The sequence below is a fragment of the Ammodytes marinus genome (genome assembly GCF_949987685.1).
Source record: "Ammodytes marinus genome assembly, chromosome: 6".
Lineage (NCBI taxonomy): Eukaryota > Metazoa > Chordata > Actinopteri > Uranoscopiformes > Ammodytidae > Ammodytes > Ammodytes marinus.
This window is the reverse complement of record NC_137235.1, coordinates 4300230-4324467: the sequence shown is the minus strand read 5'-3', so window position 1 is coordinate 4324467 and position 24238 is coordinate 4300230. Positions and strand designations below refer to the sequence as shown.

Sequence of the window (24238 nt, the reverse complement as noted above, 5' to 3'; positions counted from 1 at the left end):
AATTATGTATACTGTAATTATACAAATGTTTTATAATTAATGTAACGTGGGTGTTATTTATAGATGAAACAATGCTACATGCAGAGCTGACTGTACACATTAAGTGATATAAGTAGTTGCTGCGGGCCCCCCCCCCCCCCCCCCCAGAACAATTCTATTTTTTTAATGAACACGAGACTATAATGAAATAAAAGTTGAATTCCCTGAACAAAAACTGACAACATTCGGGACCATTTTCACCGGCATATAGTGACAAAAAGGGAGAAATTAACCTAAACCTGTGTGTGTGTGTGTGTGTGTGTGTGTGTGTGTGTGTGTGTGTGTGTGTGTGTGTGTGTGTGTGTGTGTGTGTGTGTGTGTGTGTGTGTGTTTGTGAAGCCCTGGCTAGAAGTCTATGTCCTTGTCCTAATGTGATATATAGGCTATTACAGTATATATATAATAAAAACATTGTTTCTCTCCTCGTTTCAGGGACGTTCAGCTTGTGGTGTCATCCGAAGTTTGAGGACCGCTGTCACTCGGTGGTGGAGTTCATAGAGCGAGCCATCATGCACTCCAAGAACGGGAAGTTCCTCTACTTCCTCCGATCCAGAGTCCCAGGTGATAAAAACAATACATTCATATAGACAGACAGACAGACAGACAGACAGACAGACAGACAGACAGACAGGCACACTCTCACTCACTCACTCACTCACTCACTCACTCACTCACTCACTCACTCACTCACTCACTCACTCACTCACTCACTCACTCACTCACTCACTCACTCACTCACTCACTGACACACAAACACACACCCACCACCAACCTACCCCAGCCAAGTTAACACTATACAAAAACATAAAATAATTAAATTAAACTTTGCAACAAGAGAAATAAAATCTAAGTTAACACAAATACAATCGAAATGAAACCTCATACTGTATATATACAGTTTATATAGGTCATAACTCCAGTGGATACACAGCCCCAGTTGATCAAAAATGGATGTGATCCGCCCACTTAGTGTGAAGTGCTTGAGAGGCGGAGGAATACATCTGACTGTGTATCTGTCTGCAGACTGTCAATGATTGATGATTGTGAGAATGCTTCTATGTGTGTTAATATTAAATCAGCCTGTGTTAGTGTTCACATGTATATGTCTTATATATAACTGTCTCCAAAGTACATGTGACTGAGTATGAAACAGAATGAGGGCTTTATATTACAGTTTTTTTCGATTGCTAACCCACAGTGGGCACAACTGTAGCTCAATGTGCAAAACTCTAACTACATTCTGCACTACCAACAGTCACTGGAGCTGAACAGTTCACTTCACCTGCAAAATAGACTCAGTGCAGCAAACACTATGAACCAGCCTCATTGAGATAACACACACTGTCACTCAGAACACGCTCAGAGTATAAACACTAGCATCAAACCCCAATACTCAAATTACAAACTGTTAATCTTTACAGTTTGAATAATTTGAGTTACTTCACACAAATGACGTAATATTTTCTTTGAGGAAAGACTGACATTATTTCACATGAAATTGTTTATTTAATAACATAGCAGTATAAACAAAAATAAATGGAAATCAGAAGTTTGCTTCGATAGATATGTAGGCTATTTTATATTTTGAAAACATTTCCAAATGTAATATTTATCTGTGTAAATATTCTATAATTCTAACACAGAAATCAATTCCTGTTGTCATTTATTAAGGATGCAACTGTGAGCTGTTTTTGTTTGCTGGAAAATCTGTATTACAGATGCAACTTTAGATCTTTACAGATTGGGTTGCACTCTCAACCCTGCCTCTCTCAATGAGGACCATGATTCACAACAGGGTCTATCAGTGTAGCCCTTATTGTATTTCATCAGAAATTACAGCTCAATGTCCTCTAATGTGTTCCTCCACACATCCACACTCTCACTGCCACTCTTCTCCCTCCAACAACCAACAACATTCATTGGTCCATTTCCAAAAAAAATATTTTGTACACTGTATATACAGTATGTTCACTAAAAAGTCCAAAACAAGACACCTTCTTAGGGTGTATTCACACATGCCGTGTTTAGTTCAGTTGAAACGAACTCAGATGCACTTCCGCCTTCGGTGCGCATCTTTCAGACAGGTGTGAATACAGCAATCGCACTCGGGGGCGGACCAAACAAACGCTCCGAGACCCAGTTGAAGAGGTGGTCTCGATGCGCTTCAAAACGTACTCTGCTGCAGTTCGTTTGTGGTGTGAATTTGGCCGGACTCGATCCGACCCAATTGCAGGAAGCACTGTGCCTTTTCTTTTTTAATAAATCGCTGTCAGCTTCACATTATAGGAAAGTGTTGTTGTCGCCATTGTTAGGAAGATTAGTTGTGGTTTGACCGGGAGCCCCGAGCGAATATATTACATTTGATAGACAGGACGCGTAAACATGCTGATGTGTTCAGCGATCAGATGAAGGAGAGGGGAGCGTCTCCCGCACAGTGACAACAGGTTCACGCTGCGCTTTGTATGAAGTGCGTGTTTTTACTTTGCATCCTATGTTACGGTACCGTCAATACTACCCCTGTGTCAGTTTGGAGCTGAGCCGCGCCGAACTCACACCCAGCTGACACACGGCTAATTCAGCTGTGTCAGCTTGAGCCTATTCCTCGCGAGCCGCGCGTCCAGCAGCAAAAATACAGTAAATATTATGTTTCACATCGTATAGGCTACAAGCCACACATTGACACAGGCCTACATATTATAACCATATGAAACAACACTAATTTGATGTTTTTTTAAATTTTATTTATAGGCTAGATGTTGGCCTATTTATTTATTTATTTATTATTTTTAACCCCATATTGTATCAGTTATATATTTCGCAGTTTTTACTTCGTTTTACCTGCTTCTCTCCACCCCAGAATGTCTGTCCAATGAATGAATGACCTCAGATCACGTGTGGTTTTGCTTCGTGATGCTGGTTCACTTGCAAAAGGGGCAATATGAAAGTGGACCACACCAAACAAAAAAAATCTAAACTCTATTTGGTCTGGACCAAAGCAAGTGAACTAGCGGACTTTCCCAGTGTGAATACACCCTTAGTGTTTCAGTTGAAATTGTAATCCTCAGTGTTTGAAATGCACTAGTTTTCTGTTTTGAATGTGTGGTTTACAGTTGTGGCAGCAGTGTGTTAGCATTTGAACAAAGTGCTAGAAATCCACAGTGTTGTGCAGGTTGTGGTTAAGCCATCAGATAAGTGTGTAGAGTTTTGAAAATTGTGTTTAAGCAACGAAAAACGAGCTACAGTTTGGTCCACATGAACCGTCCGCTGCGGTGCATAGTGTTGTTAGAGTTTTGCACATGTCGCTCCAGTTGTGCCCACTGTGGTTTAGCAATCGTAAAAAACTGTATTGATTGGCTTGGTTTGAGCAAAGTTAAAGGTAGAGTCTGTAGAACGCTTGTTGATAAAATCACGATTTATTATCTGTCCGTACTGTGTTTTCGCTGAAAAAATATTGTGGTAATACACAGCCTATAGGCTCTGTAAACATGCATATAAACAAGGGGTATCTAAACATAGGGGCCACCGTAGCTAGCAACATGCCCGCTTACAGATCCTAGGCTGTGTATTAACACTGGACTTCTTTTAGCACACAGACAGGCAGTGGAACGTGAAGAGATATTCATTGATTTTGACAAAAAGTGATTATTCTCCAGGATTGTTAACTCCACCTTTAATTCAGGTTTAGGTTGAAGATTGAAATGATATGAAAAGTATAATTCCTAATACCTCTAAATCATCTTAATCCTTCTCTGGGTAAAAGGTAAGCTCCCTGATTTTGCGTAAATACCTCATTTTAGCTGCTGCAACAAAATCAATGGGTGAGCTGAGAGGTTATTATTCATTTTCTGATATATTTTTCTCTAAAAGCACTGAGCAATGTTTTGAAACTCATCTTGAATCCCGGTGAGCTGTGAGGATTTTGTGGGATTTGGAGAATTATTGTTAAACTTAATTTTGTAATCTTTTTGCGTTTTTTGATAAACATTTGGAATATTTTTTTGTCTCCACCTTTAAGGGAAAATAATCTGCTGGTTTCCCTCACATACTGAATTAATTTGTCAGTCAAATTGTAAGTTGAATAAGTACATTAACATAATGTGTGTGTTTGTGTGTGTGTGCGTGTGTGTGTGTGTGTGTGTGTTTTGTGTGTGTGTGTGTGTGTGTGTGCGCGTGTGTGTTACAGGGCTTCCCCCCACCCCGGTTCAGCTGCTGTATCCCGTATCTCGCTTCAGCAACGTGAAGTCTCTACAGCATCTCTGTCGCTTCTGCATCCGACAAATAGTCCGCATAGACCACATCCAGGAGCTTCCACTGCCCAGGTACGCACCCTAAACCCCTAACCCCTAAATCTATTTGACCATTTATTAAGAAGTCATAATAATTTGGAAAAACTGAAAATGCCTTTAACTGTACCTGTTTGTGTATGTAGATCATACTGCCTAATTTTCTTTAATACAATTTAAAAAAAAAAGAAAAATGCATAAACGCATCAAGATAAAACCAAATAAAAAAGGTTCTCTAATAAGAAAAAATACAATCCTGACTTTGAGGGTTTGCTCTTATTCCTTATTTATTTAAGGTTGATTTTAACTTGTAGGTTATGGTTGAGCAGCCTTGAAATAAAAGTTTGTAAGTAGATATGTGTTTACGTATGAAAGACATGGGTACGAATAAGTATGTCAAGGGTACAAGTACACTGATGGACTTTAGGGTACAGATTTTTACCCCTAAAGGTACCCAACCAAAGCTATAAGCCTGCTAACACTATCGCAAATTCATATCAAACTGTCATTATATCACATTACAAGAACTAATAAAACAAAACACAGTGACACTTGGCTAACTTGCTTTTTTGTCCCCCTCCACACACACACACACACACACACACACACACACACAAACACACACACACACACACACACACACACACACGCAAACCCCCCCCCCCCCCCCCCACACACACACACACACACACACTTTTTTCTTTCTCTAGACCACTAATATCCTACCTGAGTAAGTTTTATTACTACGACCCGGAGGAGGAGATGTACATGTCAGTCAAGAGCATCCGGAGAGTGGGGGGCGCGGCGCAGCAGACTGAGTCACAGACGTAGCAGCAGAGATCGTCTCGAGCTCAAGTGAGTGTCGGGGGGAGAAATTCGTTTTTTTACGATGAGTTGTTCGAACCCTTTGCACTCAAATGTGTTTATGTATAAAGTTATAAAGTGTATATCTGTTCAGTGGGGTTGAGTATTTGGTCGTCATAGAGGAGGGGGGAGGTGTGGTCATCTTTTTGATATAAAGGTAACGGAATAGAATTTCAGAAGTAGCCTTTTTTCTATTAAGGCTGTTTGAAGGCCAGATCGGAGCCGGTGATTTATCTTCAACCAGTTTCTAAAAGACGCAGGGAAAAAAAAACTGGTCCCAGAGTGCCACCAATTCTTTGCAGGTCTAGAACCAATATCTGCTAATGGCAGGGCCTAGTGGCGGGTATATCCTGGCCAAATAGACCAACTTAAACTTTGTGACCGCCAGTTTATAAAAAAAAGCAATTGCAACAAGAAGCAAAAATACATTGGAGCAGTCGTGTATACTCACAAAGCAAAGTCAAAAACATCAGTTGAAAAGAGGCATGTAGTTTGCTGTTGTTGTTCGGCCATGTTGATCTAATAACATGTTAAGATACTTTAAAGGTGCAGTGTGTAATATGACATCATCAAGAAAGTTCTAGAATGCAACGCTCCCTGGGTAACCCCACCCCTTTCGAATAATAACAGAAGCTACAGTGGCCTTCAAGGACAAGAACTATTCTAAATTCTAAACAATGCACCTGATGACATTCCAACTATGACGCTTTCAACATGGCGGCCACAAGGCCTTGGTCCAAGGTATGGAGAAATATGGACATATATGAGACCCTTTCTAAGGGGAAAAAAAATATTCTAAAATTTTTTTTCAGCTATTATGCACTAAATTAAACGTACTTATGGATTTTATAATTACTTTCTACAAAATCTGCTAGGAAATAAAACCCAAAATTCTACACACTGCAGGTTTAAGTTGCTTTACTGGTCAATTAACACGAGGCTATGTTGAAATTTGTCTTTTCAAATATGTGATTGCAGCTTTATGGTGATTTTATTCGCTCTAGAATCAGAACGAGAATCAGAATCCTTTATTGTCATTGTACAGTGTACAACAAACTTTTAGCAGCAACACAAACACAAACACAAACAAATAAATAATAATAATACACACAAACACAAAATATAGAAATAGTCAAAAATAGTGCAAGGCAGTAGTGCAATGACTGTACGCATAACATAAATAGATAATATGTACAGTGTTTAACACCTGTATCTCTGCCTGTAGGTTTCTGTATGGAGGACTGAACTGTTCTGGTCTGCCAGCAGCAGCCAATCAGAATCCCCGGAACATCCCCGTGTCACAGCTGTGTGCACTCGGATGGACTTGCTTCTCTCTTCATTTTTTTGGACTGGAGAAAAAACAAAAACAAAACAAGAGTGATGAGGACGAGTGTTTTGCAAGTTTGGACGGTGGGATGAACTGTCACTGAGAGGAGGACTCGGCTTCGTATCCATGGACACAGCAGAGACGTTCTCTCCTGCAGGAAAAAACATGTTGGTTTTTTCGAAAAACAAAATGGAGAACGTGAATTATGAAGAAAAAAAACGTTAATTTGCAAATTTTCCTGAAACAAGCTGAACTGAACTGAACTGAACTGAACTGAACTGAACTGGAAAAAAAACACAATGCACTGGTCGATTTGTACAACTGTTGTTTGCTGCCGTTTCCTTGTTTTTCCCTTCAATTCTGTCAAAATTAGGGAGTTTTTTTTTTGGTATTTAAAAATTGCCCTCGGGATAGATATACACACAGAGGCAGGGCAATGGAGGACCGGACCACGCCTAATATTCGGACAGTCCTGGTTCTTATAAGAAAAATAAGAAAGGTCCCGTAAACTGTCCATTTGCAAAGATATAACTGAGTTTATTTATTGTAGCCTATGGACAACTTGATATTGTCATGCTCGTTCTCTCCAAGTCTTTTTATTTAAGTGTGCACAGGTATGTTTTCATTTTTTTCGTTTAAGAGAGACGTCATGTGATACCATGTTGGAGGAACTATCATCTTATATTAAGCAACCTGCTTCTTGTTTTCTGGCTGGAAATAACACAACTTGCAACATTAGCTGCAGTGCTAATGTTATACTAATGTAAATAAGACCTAAAATCAAGGCTAGTTAAAAATTCAAGACGTTTTATTTTACCAGAAGTGCTAGTTACGTGGACAGATTTGATGAAAAGTCAAAAGTTGGATGATTTGATTGTGTTTTTTTAACCCGATAATCAGACGGAATTGTTATTTTCATTCACTTATATAACTTAGTCTGACAAACAAGAACAACCAACAAAACTTCGAGCTATAGTGCGTAACTTCTGTTGTGGAATTCTGAGCAATTACAACAACACTGTCTGCGCATCTTCATGAGGTAAGCCTTCGCTGATCGGGCATGGATTGTATTCCTTCTGCTGTGTGTCCAGGGTTTTTTCTTAGCAGTAGAATCAACAACAGAAAAAAATGTTTGGGCGCTTCTTGGGATTGCTCTTGAGTTCTCGGGCGGCACCAGTTTGTTACCGCTGACATACTGAGAAATACAGAGAGAGTTTTTTGGAGCTGACAGGCATAGTCAACTTTGTGTCAACTCATTTGGAGATGGCTTGAATGTATCCGACATTCATTTATTTGAAAAAGTTACACACTGTAGCTTTAAGCTCCCCCTTCAGATACGGTCAGATATTGCATTTCATTGCTGGATATATTTTCCTTCTTGACAACATGTATTGATTTCCTACACTACCTAGAATGCCACTTGGCATCCTTTAAATACATTTTTTTTTGTTTCACAGCAAGCTGTCTGCCAAAAGGTTTATTTACGTCTCTGTCCCATAACTCATAGCACAACATGTCCTTGAGTTACTGAGGCTAAGTTGATATCTGTGGCCCCTTTATTACATGATTTCACCACATTTCAACAGTAATAGGAGGAAAAAACACACCAAAGAAAAATATAACTCCTCAGAAATGCAAAATTACAATTCAAAAAGGTGATTTTATAGACTGAATGCAAAGAGGTGAACCATGTCTCTTCTTCTTAATGTTTTAAGACTTTAAAATATTTTTTCTTTGCTTTGGTTCCACTGCCTGTTTCAGCACAGGCGCCTTAATCTGGAACGTGTCCTGATGATTAAAGCACTTATGCTGATTGCTGAAGTCGTGTAAAATGAATTAAAATGGTTTTATTTAGACGAGAGGTTGCGAATAAAGACAAACTAACGTGGAGTTTACTTGCAGTAGGTTTAGGTTCATAAAATCATACCCAGATGTTTTTCCCTCCACAATGCCCTGCCTCAGAGTGTGTATATCTGCCGTGGATCGTCTCTACCTGTCCGTTTTATTTGTTGAAATGCCCAGGTGTATTTTTGCTCATTCTATTTCTCAGTATCCTGAAGCTGGCTACTGGCTCGACGTTTTCAGTAAAAAAGTTTAAAAAAAAGAAAGAAAAATAAACATTGGTTTGTGGCATCTTTTTTTCAATGTCAAATATTGAAAATTGATGTTTGCTATGATGAGTTTAATGTATTACGTTAACTGCAGTAGTAGTTTTTCAGTCATCATCATGAACAATAATTTTAAACATATACAGTGTAAACGCATTTGTGGACAGTCAGCAATTCTGAAGAGTGTTTGTTGTCAAAATCAGTGAATATCTCTCGATCCGACCTGTCTGTACTATGTGTGTGCTGAAAGTGTGAAGACACAGCCATATGCTCTGTAAACGGGAATGTTGTGGTGGGCCCTTTTGTTTACATACTCTTTATTTACATACTAATTTACAGAGCCTAGGCTGTGAATTAACACCCGATGTTGTTTTCAGCGAGCACAGGTTGCAGATTGTGAGGCGATATTCACTGATTTTGCCTAAAAGTTATATGTATTGACAACAAGCGTTCTCCAGAATCACCTACCCCACCTTTAATCTGTTCAATATTTACTTCTGATGAAAGCAACTATAATTTAACAGCAAACTTTACCATGTGGATGTAGAACATGAATGCAGCTATGGCCTCCATTTCCCACTGAAGATTTTCTCAACAGCTTCTCGCTTTGAAATGTTTAGGGCTGAAAACTCTCCAGCTGATGCTTTTGGCTCGTTCATAAAGCTTTTTAAATGAAAAAAAAAAAGTGAGATATCAGCAGTTAAATTATGCAGTATATTCTCTCGAAGGCTTTTCACAGAGGTGCCTGGGGAGAACGTGATAGACAGTATCTAGATCTTCCACCACTAACTCTATACAAGCAGCACGCTCGACTAGGAGAGGGAGAAAGTACTTTGGCTAAAAGCAGGATTCTCGTGTGAGTGGAAACAGAGATGATTGTATATGTGAATAGGGTCAAGTGCACTCTGTGGAAAAAAAGGGCCACATCATGCATTGTGGATGTGAAAAGAGTAGCGAGGACAGTGAGCCAATGAGAATCAGGGAACACACACACACACACACACACACACACACACACACACACAGCTCATGGTAGCCTACATCAAAGTGCTGGGGGCGGGGGGGGGGGGGGCAGCAGCTCTGCGGATGTGGACGACAGATGGGACTGACAGCCACAACTGGAACAATTTTTTTTTCCTCCAAAGGGTGAAAGGCCGTTTGCAGTTGCAAAGCCGGGATTGTGTGTGTCAGAGCGTAGGCTTGTTGGGGTTTTGCCAAACACCTAATCTGAAAAGACATGTGTTCAGAGTTCAAATCTGGCGTGAGTGAGGTCCAAGGGAGAGGGCAGTGAGTTTGAATAATCTATAGGCCTACAACAAAAAATAATATTTCACACTGTTTTTCTATCTATCTATCTATCTATCTATCTATCTATCTATCTATCTATCTATCTATCTATCTATCTATCTATCTATCTATCTATCTATCTATCTATCTATCTATCTATCTATCTGTCTGTCTGTCTGTCTGTCTGTCTGTCTGTCTGTCTGTCTGTCTGTCTGTCTGTCTGTCTGTCTGTCTGTCTGTCTGTCTGTCTGTCTGTCTGTCTGTCTGTCTGTCTGTCTGTCTGTCTGTCTATCTATCTATCTATCTATCTATCTATCTATCTATCTATCTATCTATCTATCTATCTATCTATCTATCTATCTATCTATCTATCTATCTATCTATCTATCTATCTATCTATCTATCTGTCTATCTGTCTGTCTGTCTACAATAGGCAAGGTAATTGCAGCAACAAAAGGGATAGTGCACAGTAAAGACATAATAAAATAAGCCAACAAAATTTAAATAGTAAAACAAACGAAAAAAGAAGACGAAAATTGGAAATGCATATGCCTAACTATTAAATAAGAACAGCATAACAGATATACAAAAGTGAGTGAACCAATTGACAGTCTAATATAATATATAGGCTATAAATACAAAAACAGACACACACAATGGTAGGCCTATTATTGCACTTGGTGAACATTGAACAATAGGATCATATTATAGGCTACATGAAATGGACAGAGATATTTCACATGAGTTGAACAGTGACCACTTCGTCTGACAGCCAAGTCTGTGTTAAACATCGCGTGTGGCTCAACGCTCATTGACCAACACGGCTGTCATTCTAGTTTTGTTCGATCAGCCCCTCAATAATCACATTGGTCAGCGAGGACGTCCATTAAGCCGTATCCATGTTGTTTATAGGCTCCTCGCTTTTTCGAGGTTTATCTTTTAGAACCTCCCCCAAGCCTTGAGCACAATCTCGACATCCCATTGGTGGAACAGTCATCGATCGACTGACGTTAACAAATCTAGACTCCTGATTGGCTTATTCGAATGTCAATCTCACAGACGCTTAACGCTGATTGGCCGAACTCCGCCGTCCTTTAAGGTTCCATTGTCCGTGGATTGGTGCAGCGGACGAGGCAGGCGGACTCTTCCACGGGGCTCGGTCTTCACGGCTCGCGGAGAGCGAATGTCGTCATGAGCGGTGGGTAGGAATTAAAACATTGGTGTTTATATTTCATTCTTAGTGCCTTAAACATTTTATTAGCATTGAAGGGCAAAGCGCTGGACGTTATGCAGTGCGGATACGTGTGTATTTAAAGTGGGGGTTGGGCAGTTGAGTGAATCAAAATAAGCAATCCACTTCCGGTGAAGGGGTTGCCTTTTTTCCGTAACGATATCAAAGAGAGTTTTGACTTGCTAGCCAAAAAAATGCTAATTTAAGCTATAATGCTGCTCCAAAAAATGTCCGTGCATTTCCCCCCCAACATCCACCACTAACTGGTATCCAATATACCACAGAGTTATTTAAAAGCTGGAAGTAACGGTCCCTGTAGAAACTAAGCTGCCCCCAGTGAGTCGGTGATGCTAGTTAGCATTAGCCACACAGCAGAGCAAACCCACAGTGTTTGATGGCGGCGCTATTTTGAGGCCATACTGTATTATCATGTATTTTACAGTATTTCTCAATTGCTTGGGAGGCATTTAACCATTCAGAATGTACGTGTTCCAAACAGTTTGCATACAGGACGAAAGTGAAAGTCTGCCAACATAAAGACACATTTTGTTTGCAGAATGCTCTCTCTAAACATTCAACAAAATCAAGTATTTCCCTCAAACAACACGACATGTTGTCAAAGCAATATAGTCGTTAATTCAATCATTACACAATGGACAACAGAATACAGCCATCCATTGTATTATTTTCTCAAAAGATGATGATTTACAAAAGACAACAAACCCTACAGCACTCTGCACCTACTCTGAAAACCCTTTTACGAAATGTTCTGTTGAAATAGTTTTTTCCATCACAAAGTTTTCAGGCAATCGTTTTAGTTTTGTGTGCTGTTTTTCAAATTAGGGCATTCGTTATAGCACAGCTTCTGTACTTTAAATATACTTAAAATCCATCTAAAAGCATAAAGCATGCAAAGGAAACTTTTTGTTGGATTTTTTTTTTGTGCAAAGGAGTTAAGAAAAGGTGCATCAGAGATATATGATTCAGGAAGTCATGGACTAAATATCTTGTGAACTTCTTTTCTTGTTCTTTAATTTAGTTGAAATATAGTTTTGACCACATTATCCTGGAAGTGCTTGTTTGGTATACAGGGGACAGTACACCTACACTGTCTATTTCTCCTTCTCTCAGCCTGCTATTTTGTTGTTTTCTAGGGCGGTAAGAAACTGCTTATATCACATTATAAGTAGGGCTGACTGCGGTGTGGTGTGTGTGCATTGCTGGCAGGATTTAAAGGCACACTCGCATAACCGGTGGTGGCTCATTGTTGTGACGATCTGCTTAGTAACTGCAGCAGCCATCCGTCCACGTTGGTGTGTGTTTACGTGCCAACAACATGTCGCTTTAGCCAAGAGGGACTTAGCGGCTCTGCAGGCTGTGATATCCCCGTGTGAACATTTTTTTTATTTTAGTTTGACACTGTAATATTTTTCATCACATTGCACTTTGCACATTTCAATTTAACTTATCAACTTTTTACTTTCTATTCTATACATACTGTTTTATATTGTACAAACAATTCCTTTGCACTACTTAGTATTTAGAATTTATCTAATGTAAATATTGTTTAGGTAATGTTTATCTTAATTTACTCTCTTTTTTTTATCGTTCCTATTGCAATGTGGGCCAGTGATAAACGCCATTTAGATTCTGACGTTTGTCTCGCATATATCAGAACTGACTATACAAAACTTTGACTTGACTTGACTTTCACACTGTAGTTAAAGCGTCGTGATCCACAGCTGCATTTATAATACTTTCCCTTAATGAGGCGACAGACGGATGTAACGGAGGAAGTGGTTCCTGTTTGGTTTTGCTGTTCAGCAGCAGCAGCAGCGTCAACAACACAGCGTCTGAGGTTATTTTGTGTCAGATCAAAGTTGAGTTGACATACGAAGGGGCAGAATCAGGCAGGTAATGTTGTGGATACTTGTCTTTTTTTTATTTTGGAAACCTTTATTATAAAAAAAGCAACATCTACTTTGTGTTTTCAATTATGTATATTTGACTTTTGGTTGTATTTAAGGCCCAGTTTGTGCCTTTTGATTTGGTGTATTTTCGTGCATTATTCTACCGTTATACTGTAGTCGCAGAGTTAAGCATGTATATTTACGAATTTTGTGATTTACCCAGACGGTATGAACAATATCTGTCGACATGCATGTGAAAAAAAGGATATTTTAAACTTTTTTGTCCCCCAAGTTGTCTCCAACGAAAGACAGTAGCTGGAAGTGACTTGTCCGTGCAAAGTTTGTACATAGTGAATCAAAATGAAGACTTATTATTATTCTAATAAATACAACCAAGGTTTTTTTTTTATCTTTAAAAAAAAAAAAAAATGATGAGCTCTGGGACTGAAATGTAATGGAACTTACTACGTTACTTTAGAGAAATGAAATGCCCGTCAGTAATATAATGATTTCAGCATCTTTTGTAGTTGGAGTAAGTCAATGACGATTCAGTATTTTTTCCCCAGCAATGCATCCTGTACAGTCATTTGGTACAGTCATTTTGACACACAGTGATTCAGTGTGTGTGTGTGTGTGTCCTGCTGTTAGAAGCTAACGGGCCTTTTTGAGCCCAGCTGATGTTCTCAGTGATGTTCTCCAATAGTACAAATGTTAATATTTCAGTTTGTTTTTACATGTTCATGAATGATGAAAGATGTTGAGTTAAACCTGCTAAAAATACCCATGATGCACCACTGCTGCATGGAACCACTTCAGGGGGGCGACAGACAGCAGACACTGACTGAGTCTCTGTAGCAGTTAAAATGTGTAATCTGTTGTATTTTGTTTACATGATGTAATTCAGTTTAGGCAGTAATAACCAGTGGAACAATAGGTCACTCAGTGTAAATCACCAGTGAACCTTTTTACCCATAGAATTTGTTTGACAATAACAGTCTCAACCTATTTCGGTCATTAGGCAGCAATGCCTTGGACTCAAAATGAACCCTGTTCTTCAACTATTTGGCAGCCTGCACTGCACTAAATGTACTTATGCTGACTATTTTAACAGAAACATAATTTTCTTAACAAATGTAGTACTTTCCCAACATCATGTCTTTGACTGCAGTGGGTGCATCCTCTTTACTTATTTATGTGACTGATGTTTAGTGCGATACATCACATAGCTCGACTTTCTCAGATCTCTCTCTCTATTTTTTTAAGGAATGTCGTGTGACGTCCTTTAACAGTTAAACCAATGCGAATACAGCAGATACAAGCAGCCTGACCCTGACTTTGATTCTTACTCTGTGCTTGTGTGTTTTTACAGATCAACAGGACAGTATGGCCACCACTGTTGCTGTCAGTCCCAGTGAATACCTTCAGCCTTCAAACGCCTCCACACAAGTGAGTAACAGCCAGATCTCGTGTCTGCTGCTGCACTCTCTCACTCAGCAGAAGCCCTACCCAGGCCCTGTGCACTACATCTACTTATCAAAGCATTTCATACATCAACTACCATCTGATATAGTTATTCCAAACTAAATATCATCTGGGATTTCTGTTATTTGATCCTAGTTATTAGAGTTTTTAATGATAGTTTTTTTCTTTAATTTATTAAGGGATTCATCCTTTTAACTTCAGTTATTTTTTTGTTGTCTATATACAGTTTTTTGTCATTATACAGTTGTATGCGATATGTATATAGGTGGATAAACCCCTTGAGAGGAATCATCTCATTTTCAATGGTTTCCTTGACACAAATACACAGAAATGCTTACCTTTTGCCTGTATTAATAAATAAATACAAACCTAAAACCTCCCTGTGTGTCTCCCTGTAGGACTCCCAGCCCTCCCCTCTGGCGCTGCTGGCTGCCACCTGCAGTAAGATCGGCCCGCCGGCGGCCCAGGCTCCGGTCAGCTCTCCTCCAGCGACGCCTCAACCTCGCCGGCTCCTCCCCATAAAACCTGCTCCCATCGCCCCCGCCCCGCCCAAAAACCTGGGCTTCCTCTCAGCCAAGGGCAATGTGATCCAACTCCCCGCGGGCCTGGGCTCCAACACATCTGGCAGTCCCATCATGCTCACCATCCAGCAAAGCCCGGCCCGCAACACCTCGCAGCCCGCCAACATCCAATACCAAATGGTCCCGCAAATCCAAGGGGGCCAGACCCTCCAGATGATGCCACAGGGGGGTCAGTTCCAGCTCATCCCAGGCACCAACCAGGCCATCCTCACCAGTCCCATGACAGTACCGGGACCCGCCCTGGCCACCTCTCCCGTCACGCCACACAAGACTGTCGCCATTAAACCGTCTCCAAAGCAACGCAAGCAGAACAACTCAACTCAGAACCTGGTGCAGCTCCCCAGCGGGCTCACGCTGCCACTCAACGTGGCCACCGGGGAAATGGGCGGAACTCAGATCATCACCGAGGCAACAGCGGCCGGTTCCATTCAAGCAAAGGGCCGACGAGGGAGGAAGAAGAAAATTATGGTTTTGGCTTCTAGTCAGTCTCTGCCTCCTGCTCAGGCCGCCTCCCCTTCCCCAGAACAGATGGAGACCATACTGATAGAAGCAGGAGACAACATCATACAGGTTTGTCAAACACACAATCAAACATTGCATCATCTTTTTCCATCAAATTTTGATTATTTTGATTATTTATGTACTTTGTCTCTTGCACAAGCCCAAAATAAATAAACTAAAAACTAAACTAAACTAGGTACATTTAGCTGCACACTTTTTAATTTTTTTTCTCCACACTGACTTCAAGCATCAAGTGCAGTGTTAAACAATCTTTAACATGTGTCTGGTGCTGCAGTGACATCTGAGTCCATATGGGAAAGATACAGTAGTTAATTTGTATGGTTATGCAAACACAAGGGAAATTCTTGACTTTGGGAGTAAAGTTCTGCAAAGTCCTCATTTTGCAGCATCTAGCACAGAAAGAGCTGGATCATTTCCTAAAGAGTTGGTCTAGATGTAAAAGCAGAGTGAATATAGGGACTAAGGTTTCTCATCTGGATCTTGTCTATTGGATCAACTCCCCCATATCAACTTTTTTTTATGGCGGTGAAATGTCATAAAAGTCAATGATGTGTTTACAAGCTCGTTGTGCTGCCCCCAAGTGGCCAAAAGATCAAGTTTTATGAAAAGTGTGCTTACCAATTTGATTCAAGATTCTAAGTGTGTATTGTCATATGCACAATAAGAAACATGTTCTCAGTCATACAATGAAATTCTTCCTTTGTGTTCCACAGACTGAATGCCAAGAAAGAAACATGAAAATATGCAAAATACAAGTAAAATAGAAAAAAAAACAGCAGCAATACAGAATATACAATTTACAAGGCAAATAGAAGAGCAGCAACTAGGTAAAACAACACATTTAAGTTAAAAAATAAACTTAATGGTGCAAATCCAAGAAAGTGTGCAGTTGTGCATAACCAAAATGTTTGTAGCCTATTATTTTTTTTTTAAAGATATTTTTTGGGCATTTTTATGCTTTATTGATAGTGCAGAGGTGAAATGGGGCAGAGAGGGGAGTGACATGCAGAGAACGACCGCGGGTGGGAATCGAACCCGGGTCTGCTGCTGGGCCCGGCCCGGGAGGGGGATGCCTTACCAACTGAGCAAAAGGCGCCCCGTTTGTAGCCTATTATTAAGAGGGATAACTCCACACCTTATGTATTCATCCCATAATAACCCTTCCCTGTCTTTACTGTGTATTTTCAGGCGGGTAACAACCTCCTGATTGTGCAGAGTCCGGGCCAGCCGGCGATGGTGCAGCAGGTGCAGTTGGTTCAGTCCAAACAGGAGACTCAGATGGTGCAGATCCCCCAGCAGGCTCTGAAGGTGGTGCAGGCCGCCTCCGCTACCCTGCCCACCGTCCCACAGAGGCAGTCTGTCCCATCCAGTCTGCAGGTCACTCAGGCAGACAACACACCCACACAGGTAGCCCATTCTAAAGAACTCTCACTTCAATACTATTGTGTGAAAACGATTCTGTATACTCGGGATTCTTATACCTGGTCTATTTGGTCTTTAATGTAATTCAGAATGGCATTAATAAATTGTGAAAAATATATATAAAATGTAAAATAAATAAGTTGAAAGTGAGTTTTACTTTATCATTAAAATGTTTATATGTATTTCATAAGATTACATGCATTGATGTAATACCTTGAGGTAATGAGCAGAGACTCATTGTGCCATTCTGTTTGAAGAAACCCTTCCCCCAGACCCCCTTCCAAACATATATTTATATAAAACATGAAATATATCTAAAAATAATGAGGTCATGCTGCTCAGATTGTGCCATTCTGTTTAAAGAAAAAAGCTCAGCGATCCATTTGTCCTTCTCCTTCTCTCAGATCCTCTTCAAAACAGCGTCTGGCGAGTGGCAGTCTATTCAGCTCCAGGACTCTGTTTGCACCACAACCACACCCACCACTTCCATCGCCACCACCACCAGCGCTGCAGCCACCTCGCCGCCGGCCGGCACCAAGCGCACGCTGACGGGCGGGAGGAAGACTCTGGCTAAAATAGCTCCAGCGGGCGGTTACCACATGAACCAGCCCCAGCCACAGCAGCAGCAGCAGCAGATAGCCACACCTGCTCAGACGGTGCAGACCATCAGCATCAACGGGGTCCATGTGCAGGGCGTTCCCGTCACCATCACCAACTCAGGGGGTGAGTCCATGGGTCACCTGCCTGTCCGTACTGTGTGCGTGGTGCACTGAATACAAAAATCTGATGTTAATACACAGCCTAGGCTTTGTAAACTGGCATGTTAACAAAGGTTATGTGAACAAAGGAGGCCACTGTAGCTAGCAACATGCCGGTTTACAGAGCCTAGGCTGAGTACCAGATTTTAATCGCGGATCATGAGGAGATATTGACTGATTTTGAAAAAAAAAATTTGACAACTAGCCTTTTCCAAAATTGCGGGTCCACTTTTAACTCATTTCCCTCAGCTTGTAGTCTAATTAGTAAAGGTTTTAGAGGAACCTAGTCGGAGCAAGGCTGTTTTTATTTTTCGTTTAATTCTTTTATTGGGGTCAAAAAACTTTTTTTCTTATTTTTTATTTTTTTTACTTAAACACAGTAAAAACATCCACACGGAACAACTGTCTCTGAAATCAAATGAAATGGAAATACACCATACAAACCACGATAAAAAGCTTTGTACTGCTGTGTTTCTAACAATGTTTCTGTGTGTGGTTCAGGCCAGCAGCACTTGACCGTGCAGACCTTACAGGGCGGCCTCCAGCTGGCTACGACGCAGGGTCAACAGCACGCGCTCCAGATCGACCAGACGCTCACGCTGGAGCTGCCCGGACAGACGGGGGAGAAGAAGAGACGCATGGCCTGCACCTGCCCCAACTGTAAAGACGCAGACAAGAGGTGAGTGTGTCAACAGATGGACAATATAGGCAAGTTTTCTATATTTACTTGCCTAGTTTTTCTTGGCTATTGTGCAGGGTAGACCATTTAAGAAAGAGATATTTACAGATTCATAAATGCAAAGTGTGTAATATTTCCAACTCCAAATATAATGCTCAGAGACATTTTGAGAACTTTATGAAATAAATAATTCCCACTTCTTTCCGTGAATAGTGTTATATGAAAAAAAATCAGTTATCTGATGTTAGCAACATAATTTAATAGTTTTTTTTTGAATAGCAGCATCAACAGAACAATAAGAAACTACCCTTTAAGATATCTAGTTCCATTGTCTATCCTGGTAACTGTATCTCACTGTATTTTTGTGTGTGTGTCTGTGTGTTTTCTGCAGGCCCGGGGAGCTTGGGAAGAGGAAACACATCTGCCACGTCCCCGGCTGTGAGAAGACGTTCAGGAAAACGTCGCTGCTGCGCGCTCACGTCCGGCTGCACACCGGCGAGAGGCCGTTCGTCTGCAACTGGGTGTTCTGTGGGAAACGATTCACACGTAGCGACGAACTGCAGCGGCACGCCAGGACGCACACAGGTACGTCTACAGGAGGCACCGAAACACGCACACACACACACACACAAGGCACGCGCACACACACACAGACACACACACACACACACACACATACAAACACACTTAATGGCGTTAGTTTTTTAAGTCCTTATAACACTATAGAAAACTTTGTTATTTGAGGGTGAGGTAAAAAGCTACAATTTGTGGCGACAGTTGAAACCACTTAAGCAACAGGAAATGATGAAGTCAGACAAAAGAAAGAAATCTGAATGTAGCCATTTTAGTTTTAGGTTTCAGTTGGCAATGAAGAAGGTGTTTGATTGCACACTGAAGGAAGCAAAACATCTGAGCATTTGAGGGTTTCAGAGTTTTTGGGTGTGTGCACTTCTTATTTTAAGATCAATTTCAAATACAGACATTTTGTTTAACTTAATTTTGAACTCCTCCTTGAGTATATTGAGGAAAATATGGATTTTATCATTTGTTTTGCCTTTTTCTCAAGCAATAAATGTGTCGTCTTCTGGCTCGTAATTTCTATATCTTTTTTTGTTTCCTCCATAGGAGACAAGCGGTTCGAGTGCAGCCAGTGTCAGAAACGCTTCATGAGGAGCGACCACCTGACGAAGCATTACAAGACTCACATAAACACTAAGAACCTGTGAGCTGCCCGTGTGCCGTAGCGTATATAAACGCAGACAAACTCTGAAACTAAAGACTGGATTAGAGGAAAGAGGGGCACAGGAAACAATACCTTAAGGGAGTGTCTGTGACTTATCCCATTCTGGGGAAAATCTCCCAAAAAAGAAAGTCCCTACATCCCTCTCTCACTCCTCTAGGACACTGGGTAGCGTGGTGTACAAATAAATCCTTCTGGTGGACTTAAAACTGATCCAGCAAATGTATTAATAATAGTTTTTCTTTTTTTCTTTTTCTTTTCCTCTGGTCTGAGTTGAGGCCAGAACCAGCTCTGACTGATCGCGTAAGATGACGACATGGCGAGGCTTCAGATGCTTAACTCTACTTGCTTATTTATGAACTTTTCTATTCCGGTGGAAAAACAACGTACATGGAAATATTAAGACGCCAAAACCACAGGACTCCAGTCACAGTTATCCCTTCTTTGTTTCCCCCTACAAGATCTTGCTTGATTTTTTTTTTTTTTTAAATTTGAATAATTTTATTATTATTATTATAATTATTGTGGAACATTGGAATGCTCCCATACATTGGCTGTCAAGAACCAAAAAAAAAGTTAAAAAAAAATCAGCACCATGTTTTGTAAATTTAACAGAATTTTGTTTTACCTTTAGTGAAATGGTCATTTATTTTTAAGCTAATTGTGTTTCAGCAGGATTCACTGCTGATTTAAAACCTGTAAACCCCCCAAAAATAAGTTGGGGACCATTTCATAAAAAAAACTCCTCTTACAAGACTTTAGAAGTTTACATCGGCTATTTTTTAAAAGTGTGTACATGCATACTAATATACATAATATTGATAATGTTAATAAACTATTTATAACACATTTTTAATTGTTAGAAATTGATTTGCAAAGTAGGTTTGAAGAAAAACTTGACAAAATGAGACTCAAAGTTTAAAAACAGGAGGTTGAAACATGTTACAGCAAAAATACCAAGATGCAGTAAAAAAAATGTATTACATGCACAGCTTTGGTTTGAGGGTACGGACTGTGCTCGTCTGAGCTCTTCCAGGGGAGCGATCAAGGCGGTAGCATTTCTGATAGCAAAATTTGAGTGTTTAGCTGCCAAGACCCTAAACAGAACTAGCAACATGTAAGGGCTGAGTTCAGACTTGGATGGGCTTAAAATATGCAGTTCTCGGCCTGAACTCAATGTGCCTTTAAAATATCTCAAAATTCATTTTTTAAATAAACTGGCAAAAAGTGAGGAGCTGCTGAAATTTGAGTTGAGTTTTCTTGATTCCTGTTAGAAAATATATATAAAGTGGTCTAAATTAGATTACGTTTATTTTATTTTAAATACAGCTTACTTAAAGTGAGAGGAGCAAAAACTGAGCAACTTTAATAATCAAAAAATAAAGTGATTTGAAAGTCACTGTCAAACTTTTGTGTCTTGGTTGATGGAATTCTTCTCGAGGTCAGCGATATTATAATCGATTTTTTTTGTGGACATTTAGATTAAAAGATTAAATGTTGACATTTGGAGTGGCCATCCATTGGGCTTTTGAACCTCCCATTATAAGCGGTACATAAAATAGTGTCAGGATTGTAATATCACAAAGTAGAAACATGGTTTTGGAGAATAATAGTGGACCCAGCATTGATCCTTGTGGAACACCGGATTTGAAAGTATTAATTTTTGCACTTGCTTTTCTCTTCAGTGTATCAAAGCCGGATGTTGCGATGAACAGTATATAAGAATGTGAATGGGGTCAAGAAGAAGCAGGATATCACCTCTGTGAAGCTGCAAGGGTGAAGTTATAATCTAATATTGATTCTTATTAACGGGCTAAAATTCGTCAGAAATTCTTTTTAAGTAACTGAGAGCTTTGTTTTCTGAGATGATAGATGATCTAAGGTTGTTGTTTTTTCTAATGATTTTTTTTTTTCTTATCGAGTCATGTTTCATAGATAAAACGTTGGTCCAGGGCAGTTTTGAGCGATAATGATTCCACATATGAATCTATTGTAAACTACCTAAAAATCCTCTTACCTTTTTATAGAAAAGCAAAACAGGCAAAAACTTTAAACTTTCCGGAGAACTCAGAAAGTCCTCTGTGTTGGAGAGATGAGGTTTAAAGAGCTCTCATTGTGTGTCAGGTGCTAAGGGTTCAATTCATTGAAATATTATTGATAAAAGGAGTCGATCGCCCCTCAACCAGGTCGCTGCATTGCTGGTTATCCATCTTGGATGCTACGACGGGTACGCTAACGTCTAGGGCTGGGTATCAAACTTAAATAAAATACCTTTTTTTGGGTACGGAAATTTGTCTAGAGTGTTGTGGTTGCCACATTCAAACTCTACTAGTTCTTTTTCACATTGTTCCTGATTTAAATCAAAACGTTGCTAGTTTTAGACATTGTTTAGGTAAAGTTCTTAAAAGGCTGTGAGTTTGTGTGGGTTTTTTTACCAACGTATCCTTCGTCTGTTAACAGAAAGTTACGTCTGGTTATTTTATATATTTTATATGGGTTATATTTTAGAAACACATGTTTATATTTCTCAAATCAAGCTATTAAAAGGTCAAATATTTGGTACTTGTTCCAAATGATACCCAGCCCTACTTATACAGCTTAATACCAGGGTAACTCTTCTGCTTTACTAACAGTATACATTGATTTTGATGGTTTTATAGCCTATGCATTGCTGTATATATGATCAGATTTTCAAGGGCCTGACTTGACAATCATCTCGAGATAAAAAAAATAATCTTACTCTGGCCTTCGACCACTTACTTTGTAAATTTTTTTTCAGCTTTTTGATAGCTTTACTTCTGAATTAACTTGAGATTTTGTTGATATACAGATGACCAGCGTTACGGGCCTATACTGTACAGTATTCACACACAAGTTACTATAATGTCTTTTGCTTTTCACAAAACATACTGTTGCTCATACTTTTTTTTTCATATATATATAATGAAGATGTACTAACCTTTTTGCTAAAAGGTCATCAGTCAGTTTGAAGTCTGACCTCGTATGGGAGGGGGAAAAAACACCAACTGACCCTGCGTTCCAATCTCCATACTTCCCTACTATTAAGTATGCCAAAAAAAAAAAAGATTTAGGATGTCTCAATACATGCAAGTCAATTGTTGTATGCTGAAACTACAGAAACGCCCCACTAACTCCAATAGCATTTTGGAATATTTGTCTTTATTCTTGAAAAAAAATAACTTCCTTATCTGATTTTTTTTATCTCCTTTGGCCCTTAAACTCTTCTGTACTTTAGTATGTAGTGTAGTAAAAAGAAAGAGTATGTGATTTGGAACGCAGGGTTATTTGAGCTTTTCTAGTCAAAATTAGTGCGGCGTCAACTGACGGCAGGTGATGATGCTTCGCTTCTGTGTTAACTCTGAACTGTGGTCTGTTTCTAATACTGTGACAAACATGTTGAATGGATGGTTGATGCCTAAAGGTGCAGTCACTGATTTGGAATGCTTGTTGTTGAAATCAATTTTGTGAAAAATCAGTTAATATCTCCTCATGATTTGCTACCTGAACGTACTGTGTGCACACTCAAAAAAATCTGGTTTAAATACACAGCCTAGGCTCTGTATATGGGTATGTAAACATGCCTTTTTCCAGAACATAGACTGTGTATTGAGACTGGATTTGTTTTCAGCGCACACACACACACACACAGTACTCAGAGGTAGCAGATTGTTAGGAGATATTCACTGATTTTGACAAAAAGTGATTTTGACAACAAGCGTTCTCCCGAATTGCTGACTCCACCTTTAAAACATGATTCAAAAACAACTTCTTCTCCCCAGAAACAAATGAGTTTCGACCAAAAAAAAGCTAAAGTACATTAAACTCTGCAAAGTGTTTCACAGGTGGTGACAGATAAAAGCTAAGGTGGCCAATATTTGGTATAGTTTTTTTTTTTTTTTTTTTTTTTTTAAGAATGTGTCTGAAGACATGAGATGCCATTGAGATGGACAGACAGACAGAATCTGCTCATATTTATGTTTCTATTTCATGTCTGCATATGTAAATACAGTGTGTGTGTTTGTGTGTCTGGTAGGCACAGAAAAATGTAGGATATTAAGAAAACGAAAGTAAAGCTGCCTAGTGTTGTGGTTGGCGTTTCCAGCCATGAAGGACTTTGTACAGTGTGTAAGGAATAAAATATAATGTGACATTGTATAGCTTCATTCCTGCTTTGTATAAGACTTGTAGATCTTTTTTCTATTGAATTAAAGATGCCTTAGACAGCTGCACCCAGTATTTAAAGATATTTTTTTTCTGTCTAATTCCAGATAACATTTGTAATAAAAAAATTAAATAAAAACAAATTCTTTCTTTTGTGGTTTTAACTTATGTTACATGATAATGTATTGTGCACTGATTAAACAGCCTTTAGGTTCCAAAAATTTGTAAATGTAATCTTGATTTGTAATTAAAATATAAGATTTTTCCAAATTAAGAGTTTTTTTAATTGTTTAGTTTCTGTGTATAAAGCTGTCTCCTCAACA

The 24238-nt window shown here is 39.5% G+C and overlaps 2 protein-coding genes across 2 annotated transcripts in view; both read left to right on the top strand.

Moving 5' to 3' along the window:
* The window catches only part of socs7 (suppressor of cytokine signaling 7), a gene marked incomplete at both ends in the record, with an annotated part of 19135 nt that extends 13982 nt beyond the window's left edge, over positions 1-5153 (top strand). Inside the window, 3 exons of the mRNA XM_080030257.1 lie at positions 472-600; positions 4223-4358; positions 5033-5153. Of these exons, the coding sequence (XP_079886383.1) occupies positions 472-600; positions 4223-4358; positions 5033-5153 (386 nt within the window). The remainder of the gene's footprint in view (positions 1-471; positions 601-4222; positions 4359-5032) is intronic.
* Positions 5154-11056: 5903 nt separating this feature from the next.
* sp2 (sp2 transcription factor) lies at positions 11057-24089 on the top strand. Its single transcript, XM_080029202.1, has 8 exons — positions 11057-11106; positions 14419-14495; positions 14930-15682; positions 16823-17041; positions 17461-17779; positions 18316-18493; positions 18885-19078; positions 19619-24089. The coding sequence occupies exons 1-8, from the start codon at positions 11100-11102 to the stop codon at positions 19717-19719; spliced, it is 1848 nt and encodes a 615-aa protein (XP_079885328.1). The 5' UTR covers positions 11057-11099; the 3' UTR covers positions 19720-24089.
* Positions 24090-24238: the final 149 nt, after the last annotated feature.

Coding starts and splice junctions, on each gene's coding strand:
- sp2 (XM_080029202.1), top strand. Junction 15,683..16,822: donor CAGGAGACAACATCATACAG/GTTTGTCAAACA, acceptor GTGTATTTTCAG/GCGGGTAACAACCTCCTGAT. Junction 18,494..18,884: donor TGTAAAGACGCAGACAAGAG/GTGAGTGTGTCA, acceptor TGTTTTCTGCAG/GCCCGGGGAGCTTGGGAAGA.